The sequence below is a fragment of the Octodon degus genome, unplaced genomic scaffold (genome assembly GCF_000260255.1).
Source record: "Octodon degus isolate 3935 unplaced genomic scaffold, OctDeg1.0 scaffold00041, whole genome shotgun sequence".
Classification (NCBI taxonomy): domain Eukaryota; kingdom Metazoa; phylum Chordata; class Mammalia; order Rodentia; family Octodontidae; genus Octodon; species Octodon degus.
The window spans coordinates 5,264,414-5,274,552 of NW_004524617.1; the positions used below are offsets into that span (position 1 = coordinate 5,264,414).

At 35.3% G+C, this 10,139-nt stretch overlaps 1 protein-coding gene across 2 annotated transcripts in view; it reads right to left on the bottom strand.

The window, feature by feature from the left end:
• Positions 1–734: 734 nt before the first annotated feature.
• Positions 735–10,139, bottom strand: part of Il1rapl1 (interleukin 1 receptor accessory protein like 1) — a 1,467,987-nt gene continuing 1,458,582 nt past the window's right edge. For both annotated transcript variants that reach the window (XM_004631365.3, XM_012514777.2), the window contains 2 exons: positions 3,890–4,060; positions 735–2,365 (listed from right to left, as the gene is read on the bottom strand). In XM_004631365.3, coding sequence (XP_004631422.1) covers positions 1,647–2,365; positions 3,890–4,060 — 890 coding nt within the window. In that variant the 3' untranslated portion in view covers positions 735–1,646. The remainder of the gene's footprint in view (positions 2,366–3,889; positions 4,061–10,139) is intronic.

A 10,139-nucleotide genomic window follows, 5' to 3' on the forward strand; every position in this document is an offset into this window, starting at 1 on the left:
CTGCAGGTTCCTTTGTTACTGATTTTGTATCATTCTTAACATGAATATGAGTTAGCTGCTTATGTCATTGTTTTGAAACATAAAGCTAAATGGTAAATGATGAATTTCCTGGGAGCATCAGCTTTCTGTTTCTGAAAGATAGAATCATATAGTTAACAAAAATTGATTCTTTGTACAGTAAAACGAACTATTTTAAATGTTTTCTGATCTACTTTAAAAACTATCTTGTGTAAATAATATTTATTTTGAAAATACTGATCTCTGTATTCAGATGTTTGACCTCCTGAGTTCTTATTTAAACACCTTGATAGTAATACGTGTTGCTTATGTGCACAGACTAAACAAAACACCTAATTCTGAATGTAGCCTTAAAAATTAAATACAAGCGAATTAACATTTAATACAAGAGGACTCCACAATAAGCTTCACAGATTTTCTCTGACTCTTTAGAAAATAACATCTCATATAATACAAAGTGACAAAACATATTTGATGACACATCCTGTTCTTCCCTTTGCTTCGGAAGCCTTCCATGTAAATTTCATTTGACTTGCCTTGATTCACGCTTTTGAGTTAACTTGCCTGGCATTTGCACATAATCTCATTTGCAGAAAATCATAGAGGGAAAAGAGGAAGTAGAATATTAAACAAAAACAGCCACAAACACATTCATGCCTTTCCAGGAAGTGATCAAATATAGGGCTTCATTTTTTTGGGTTTTTCTCTTTTTTTGTCTTTTTTTGTTTTGTTTTGTTTTGTTTTGTTTTGTTTTGTTGTTTTATATATATTTATATTTATATTTATATATATATAAGGGTACATCAACTCATTTGAAAAACGGAAATAACACTCTACCCCATTTTCTTGCCCTTGATCTTCGTTTCTTAGCACTCTTTTGTGGTCACTCTCCAGTGACTAGCACACCTTTGGGTCTAGAGTGTATTCTGAAGAGCAGTGAATTAAATGTTAAGACAGTTAGACCCACCCCCACCCCTCTGCAGAGTTTACACATCATGCTGCCATTAGAAGGGGAGAGGTGGGGGATGAGGCAGGACAAGGAAGAGATTCAGGGCTCTGACTGGCAGGGCCCTCCTATGAACAAGTATTCTTCTTTCTCTCTCTTTCTTTCTCTCTCATGTTCTTGTTTCTCACGTGGCAATGCTGGCGGTCATTGCACTGCTTTCTGAAGGCCGATGTGGCCCAGCAGGTCATAGGCAGAACCCGAGAGAAGATCCGGTGCTCCTTGTCCCATCGGATAGGTTTGTCCAAGCACCCCAAGGAAATGTTAAAAGCGAAATAACATTTTTTAAAAAGGAAATAAAAACTCATTCTAAAACTAAACTAATGAAGCAAAAAAAGGGTTTCCTATCTACACATCAAGTCTCTTTAAAAAAAATGTAAGTTTACAAATTCCAATGACATATAAAACAAAGTCAAAAAAATGTAATGGTAAGAGACATGGTAAAACAGGAAAACACTGATGCTACAAAGAAATTCCAAAAAACATATGTACAAGACCCTGTTTTTCCTCGTGTTCTAGAGATTGTAATGCATGTTTTTAACAGCAGCAGTCGAGGATTTAGTTCCAGGCACTGGACTGCAGATTCTACTCAAACTTCCCAGGAGGGATGTCCCTTGCTTTTCTGTCACCATATCACACTGGATATACTGGTCTCCCTTGGCAACAACGGAAGGATGGCACTGTTTGTGTGGGCCTCGTCTGGATTCTGCTCTCTGCTTGATTTTGTCTGTGGCCGCTGCCCGTTGATGAGTGTCATAGGGATGTTACAGTAGGTATGCTGATTTCCTATGGAGGTAAGAGGCAGGGTGCCAGTAGGAGGTACGTCATACTCATAGCTTCGGTAGTAGTGTTTCTGACGCATCTGTGAATGGTACGTGTTGTGAAAGGTAGAACGGAGATCTGGATGGGCAGTGGCTAGAGCGGTGGAGGTGGCCGCAGCCATGGAAATGGCTGAGACAGTCTGCAGCTCCCCGAAAGGCCCCTGCTCACTGACGTCTAAAGCCTGCTCGTGCGTAATAGGTTCTATCCTCTTAAAAGGCATTTCATACTGCAAACGTTTCCAGAACTTAGAGTTCAACTTGTTGCATTTTGGTCCATGCCATTTAATAACTGTCAGGAGCTTGATGGTGTGCTTGAGGGCCTCCACCTCCTGGTAGTTCATAATGCCTCTTAGTTCACTGCATTCGATTAATATCACTTTAATTTCTCCGGTCACAAGCATGTTTCGAAGCCTGGTTTCCAGTTCAAAGATACTCCAGCCTCTTCTAACCACATAATTTGGAGTCATGACAATAATCAGCCGCTTGCTTTGATCTACACATCGCGCCACATCTTCAATGTATGCTACAAAAGAAAGAGAGTGCATCAGAATGGGTGAATGCTTCTGGAGATCCTTGCACATATTAAATGACAAATGCCTTTTGTTAAGAAATACTTTGATAAGCACGACTGCCTATGTTATAGGGTAATAATATCATTAAGCTTCTCTTCTGGAGGGTTAACAACTTAAGTTTGCAGACCAGAAATTAGAGAAAAAGAAGGGCTGCAAGGACAGCCAACATTTTAGCCCTAGCCTTTCAAGGTCAGTGAGGACTCAGGACATAGGAGAACTTGTACTGTAACATCATGTAACTCAGTTGTGTCCCAAATTTTCTGATCAAGGAGATTATGAAGCCACAGAGGAAAGTGATCGACAATATAGAGTATGCTCAAGGAGAGTCACGTGGAGTAAAAACCATTCTCTCAGGATTTCACAGAGAGCAAATTGGTCAAACAATGGCTGTGACTTATCCACATTGCTAACACTGACAAAGGATCTACAAACTGTGGTACAGGGTTTCAGGCTAAATCCTGAAGAGATTTGACTGACCTTATCAGATAAAAAGATACATTTCTTGTTATATAGATCTTGCTTTATTTTGATGTTAACCATCCAGCAGAAAAGTATAAAAATGAAGTATAAAAAGTAAAGAGATATTAATATGCTGAGCTATAAAAGGCTCAAGTCAACAATTTCTGACATTTCCAGTCTTATGGATAACCCACTACTATTATGGACTACTGGAGTATATTGGATTATTTTGCTTAATTTACACACCTACAATACTTAAATGGAAGTGGAACAACCATCTCTGACAAAACTGAACAAAGAAAAGGGACACAAATGAAGGACTATTTTTTATCTGTATATACAAAATAGAATAAATATACAACTATTGGTATGAAGACAATAATATGCAATGTATTAATTATTGAAACTATCCTACTAATCATTTTTGAAACTGTCTCTTTTGTTTTTGTTTCTCAATAAAATTAATTTAAAAATAGGGTAGATATACAGCTATTTTCTCTTAATTCAATGAGAAGAAAGATTTGTACGAATAGTGTTTGAACAGGATATCATGCCTGAATCCTGTACTATGAAGAACTACTATGAAGACAACAATATGCAATGTATTAATTATTGTAATTGTCCTATTAACCTGTTTTGAAACTGTCTCATTGCTATTTGTGTCTCAATAAAATTGATAAAAAAGAAAAAAAAAAGAAATACTTTGAAAAGGTGAAAATAAGAAAAGATCATCAACAGACATTGGGACCTGCTTTGTCTAACGTTACAGATACTTTGAGTACAAATATCTCATTGGACTTCTTTAAATGCCAAATTTCATAGAATGAGATGCTTTATGGAATAAAGAATTATGTTCTCTGGGGTATTGACAATTGTCTTATGAACACATAAAAACATCAATAGCAATCTCGGAACACAGTTTTAGAAGTATAGAGCTAAAGTTGATGTAAAACATGAAGACGAAACAGACACCCCCAAATATGCACATCAATAGACCAATTAAAACATCGACTTACTTCCAGTTGGGATTAAATCTCTATCTGGTATAAACAACTTGTATCCATAATGCTTTTCAAGCATATCAGGGAGAATTTCAAGGGCAAAACGTTCTTCTTCTCCAGTCTCTTGATTCCACTGGTCAGGATCCACTTTGGTATATGACAAGTAGGCATCATAATCTTTATTGTCTGTTAAAAATATTATAGTGTAAAGTTGAGTTCAGCACTTCAGAAAGAAAACAATAAGATATTAAAACATTCATATTTTACTTCATATACATTTCAAATAGCCCATTCAGAGGAGACAAAATAGAGGACTTCATTACTTTAAATCTTATGATCAATAATCCCAAATACACAGGAATTAACTGTAATATGCAAAGCAGTCACATTTCATTTTTGTTGTGGCACAAATAATAGGAAAGAAATCATGATGAGAATGATGATGCAGGTTGAGTAGTTTAGTAGTAGAGAATGTACTTGGCATGTTCAAGGCCTAGTGTCATCCTTAGCAACTCAAAAAGAAAACACAAAGTGATGGAATGCTGACTTCTATTCTCAGACATACAGATCAAAGAATTGTTATTGTTTATCAAGGTCACATGTTTGGACAGTAGCTTACTCTTAACTTTAGATAGTAAATTCATCCAATCCTGTGGTTCCTTTGCAGTTGTTGTTGTTAGTAGAAAATGAGACAGAAAATTGTACCAGACCGACTTCAAACTCCTGAGCTCAAGGAATCCTCCTGCATTAGCATCTCAAGTACTTAAAACTGTAAGGTCCATGCCACTATACCCAGTTTTCTCATTTACATTTATTAATAGGTAGTCATGTCACAAACTTTAGTGTTCTTGAACACTATGTTCTCATCTTTACTTTTTATTTTAGACTTAACATAGATCCCTCTATGTTAGCCAGGATGACCTGGAGCTCCAGGGCTCAAGGGGAACTTACTGCCTTAGCCTCCCCTGTACTGGAACTACAGGCATATTCTATTGAACCCGGTTTGAGGAATATTTTTATATGGTCTACCACATTAACTTTCTGTTTGGAAAACAGTAAAGTCAGCTTGGAATGATGAATTTTTCACTGAGACTATGTTATTGAATTTTAGGAATTAAAAATATTAAACCTGAATGCATGTAGAAAATATACTGTTTCACTGGCCTTCATTTATTTTACATATGAAATAATGCCTTCAGTATTTCTATAAGATGATCTCTTTGGTGATAAGAATCAGAAAATAAGCGTTGGCCAAATAGCTCAGTGGATTAAAGCACCTGCAGTCAGGAGCAGGGGCATGGGGTTCAATCCCTGGGTCTGCTGTTCTGGCCCTGCCCTGCCACCAGGAGCGCTGAGAAGGCAATTGAGACTGGGCCTGGTGGCAGGTGCCTGTAATCCCAGCTCTTGGGAGGCTGTGAAACAGGTGTATCACTACAAGTCTGATCTAGTAGTCAGACCCGGAACACCCTGTAGACCCTTCCCTAAAAATACAGAAAAAAATCATAAAGTATAATGTAAATGAAAGAAACTGCTAAAATCTAATGTGTCTCTTTCCTCTTTACCTTGTTTACATGAGAAGACATCACATATTTGAAAACTATAAGCATGTGCTGTATCTCCTGACCTCTTGTTTGTTTGTCAATTTAATATTTAGAACATGATATCAAAATGTACAGTACCAGTCTAAATACTGGTAGCATAGTTCGTCTAGCAGTGTCAATATTCATAGTTCTCTTCCATTGTGATCATCAGTGAACTATTCAATTATTAGATCAAGGTGAACTGAAACACTCATGGATTTTAGAATAAAATGAAGTTGGCATTACCTATAGAATCTATGAGGGTATAAAACATCAAAGATGGTGGGGCATTTTTATCTATTACTTTAAGTGGTTTGGAATACTCATTTTGACTTTAGGAACACTAACACTTCCTGAGATTGAAGTACACTCATTAATTTTAACATTTTGATAACCCTGAACCATCTAAATGTCATTTTATGGTTATAAAATTTAAGGGAAAACTGAGAAAACTTTTTAATACCTCTAACACTAAAAGAATTAGGAAGGTAATGACTCCATTATATAAACCCTGGAAAAAAACATCTATCTGTAGCAATCTTTTTTTTAATGTTTTTATGAAAAGAAATTTTAGCAGATAGTAATCATCCAAGATGTGTAATATTTGAGTATTTATTTTGTCCTAAATACAGGATGCACTCGTAGACATAAAATCCTATTTTTACCAGAAATAATATTACATTGGCCATAGGAAAACTTTTTCATAGGTCAGCATAAAGTTTATAATATAATTTAATACTGTGAACCCATTAGTACAATAAAAATCACAGAAAATATTTCTTTAAAATAATAAAGCAGTATGAAATATAGTTTAATATTTAATCATTCAGAAGCTATGCATGGATTTTTTTAAATGTTTTACTTTTTTATATTTTAGGGAAGGGTCTACAGGGTGTTCAGGGTCTCACTACTAGATCAGACTCATAGTGATTCTACTGCTTACAGCTTTCCAAGTGCTGGGATTACAGGCATGCACCACCACATCCAGTATCAGCATGCCCTGAGGGAAGGGCCGGCAAGGCAGACCCAGGGATTGAACCCCCAGTCCCTGTGCCTGTTTGCAGGTGATTTAATCCTCTGAGCTATTTGGATGGCCCTATATTTTCTATAACATATTAAAATTAATTTACAGTTTTGGACAGTGGCTTCCAGTCTATTAAGAGACAGGCAAATATGCAAGGTATGAACGTGTTATTAAGAGCAGCATAGAGATCAAAGGCCAAAGGGAGGACTCTGCAAGTCAGACTGTGGATTTCAGTATTATTTTGTGTATATATTTTCTTTTTTGTGAAGTTCTTCTCTTACAGTTTGCCATCAAAGGACTACAAAGTGTTGTAACACCCCTAAGTTTGTGTTAAGTAATAGGTAAATACCATTTTTATTTTATCTTCTATGGGCTTAAAGTATTTTAACATAAGATCAAGATGAATACCAGAATACTGACAGAAAATATAGAAGAATCAGAAGAATTATTAACATGGAGTCTGCCCATATTTGTAAAGTCTGTCCTTGCTTGCAAGTCATTGTTTCTGGTTTCCCTTCCTTTTCTACGTGCATTTCACTTGCAGTTCAAAAATATTGTCATTATGCAAGATGTCTTTTGTAACACACATCATTTTCTTTCAGTCCACTTTCCCTCTAAAAATATCTGTTATTTCAATAATATTAATAATCATTTCTGTGTAAAAGTCTCCTTAATTGAGTTGTCCAATGCTATTCTGTTTTTCCACTCCTAACTGTAATCTGTATGCCTCCATTTAGATTTTCTTGCATGCATTTCACACTTAATATGCTTACAATATAGCATGCATTTTATCTAAGGCTCTGTTCTTCAATTTTTTATTTCATTTTAATATTGTAATCTCACTTGTTTAGTGTCCAAACTTTAGATGTTTTTTACAATTATCCTTTTTATTTACTGATAATCCCAAAGCTATTTATTGGTATAAAGTCACTCATTAAGCCCTACTCATTTCTCAACTATTACAATTATATTGTACCTGGTCTTTATTTTCCATTTCCTTGTCCTTTTGGAGAATAGAGCCATATTTACCTTTGCAAATCTCACCACATATTTTGTGGTAGTCCAAAAATATCTAGTTGCCCATTTTTAAATATAACTAAAGTTAAATTTGTTCTTCATTTTCCTTAAAGTTGAGACTCATTTCCCTCATTGGAAGTGATCTCTCTTCCCGTTTATTATATTATTGTGTTTCTAGCCCATTTTCTCTCACCAGCAGCAAGGCCTTTGTCTCAGATAAGTGAAGAGAGTTAAGTACATGGTCAAACATATCTGCTGACAAAATGAATAAACCATTTTTCATTTTAGCATTGTACGATTCACATTCTATAATTAGCTTAGGCAATATTCTAGATAACTGGCACATTTCTCAGGGTAGATGGTTTTGAAGCTGTGGACCCCATCCTTCACAAACTCTTTAAGGGACTATGAGAAGTTGTGCAGTTAGAGGTAATCAGGGTTCCTTTAGAGTAGTCTTGAACTGTAGGTATGTATCAAAGAAACTTTGTGGTCCATGCAAATGCCTCTAGGAACATAGTTTTCAGCTTGGAACACAAATCTCAAGCATTTGGAAGATTTGTGAAAAGTGTAAACTATTTGGGCTCACCTCCAAAGTTTCCCACTCAGTAGGCCTGGAAAATGTCTTGAGAGTTGGCATTTATAGCAAACACCCAGGAGCTGGTGTGGCCGGCCCAGGCACAACACTGTTCTAGAACAGAATACTGGCATGCAGAGGTCCCAGTAAGAAGCACCTGCACTCACTGCCTGGTAATTTACTGGAACACCATAAAAATGGAAAGTTTCCTCTTCAGGTCCATTATAAATGGTTCAAGTACTAACATGACATATGCTCCAAACAATAGCTGAAAATCCACATTTTTATCAATAAAAGGGTATAGCTGGACATGGTGACTAATGCCTGTGTTACCAATACTAGAAGTTTGAGGCACGTGTGTTATTTGAACACAAGATTTTGAGGGCAGCCTGGGAAGCATAGCAAGATCCTGTCTCAAATAAAATGGAGAGGAACAGACTTTTCTCTACATTAATAGATGAACTATCTTATCATTAAATGAACTTCAGGAATAGGTGTCATTACCTCACTTCATTTTCTACCATATTGTGGAAAACACCAGGTAGATACTCTCCAGTAATTCTTCCTAGATTCAATATAATCATTAATTTGCACTTTCCACCACTTTCAATAGATTCTGCCTGAGATTCCTCACCAAAATAAATAAATTAATGAGAGAAAACTCAGAAAATAGAAAAGTTGATAATCTAATTAATGAATTGTTTTATTACTTTAATTCAAACAACAGATCTGGTATTGACCCAAATAACTACTGACTTTACTATTATTATAAATATTTTGAGGAAAGAAAAGGGGGTTAAGAAGTTTAAAACACAAATTTGAAATATTTTTAAGGACAAGCACAGTGCTCTGAATTTGTAGTCCCAGGTACTGTGGGGAAGTTGAACCAAGAGGATCGTGTGAGCTCAGGAATTCAAGGCCAGCCTGGGCAACACAGCAAGATTTTATGCCAGAAAACTAAAATATTATTAAAAACTCTTAATAGGAGATGGGAAAATAAAACTGTGTATTGAGAATTTTAAAAAGACTTCCAATAGACTTATACGTGCATTTTTCTCTTTAACATGAGAGAAGGTATTAGCTTCAATCTCTTTAAGAGGCTTGAGAAGCCAAAAATTTCTTAGAGCCTTTTTTCTTAGAAAAATATAGCTTTTTCAATGACAGGAAATGTAAGTTGACAACTCCTGCTTCAATATGAAGATGCTGATTATATTGGATTTGGACTGGGAAAGAGACTTAGTGACAGAGGAAATGCCTTGAGATTGACATCCAGGCCTTTGTAGTGTTTAACCTTTAAAAAAATCTATTGAATAGTTGTCAGATGTTATTGGCAGCTGGCCATTTCTCTTTTCTAATTCTAAAATATTTATAAGTTGTATAAGTGAAATTGACTAGGGACAGAGGTCATCATTCAGCAAACGATTTACCAAAATATGCCTGGAGGACCAAAGGATATAGTGTGAATTTTGTCCTAAAAGATTATAGTACTGAGCCATCTCCCTGGCTATGAACAAACATGTGCCTTGTGTCTGTTACTCCTCAGAAGCAAGTTGGAGCTCAGAGTTTTTCAGAACTCATAGGAAGCAAGGAATTAAGATACGAAGCCAAGTAAAAAGTATCTTGGAGGCAACCACAACTTTTATCTCTGTTGATTTGTGATATAAACATGCTATTAATTATTCTTGTGCTATATATAAAAATATGTTAAGTACTTTTGAAAAATTATTACCTACTTTTGAAGAAAAGCCAAGCTGAAACTTTTAAATACAAAGCTTTTATATTTTGATCATGTACAAATTGTATGCCTAACAACAATATGCAATGTATTAATTATTGTAACTGTCCTACTAAACTGTTTTGAAACTGTCTCACTGCTATTTCTCAATAAAATTAATTTTTAAAAATTGTAAAAAAACATGATACTGTATGGTTGAGCAATGTATATTCTCTTGGAAAACTGTGATAGTTAGAAATTAACATTTATAACATTTGAATAGTTTCCAAAATATATCTCATTTTTCTTATAACTCAAATTTGACTTTATAAACTTTCATATATTTAACTTATATA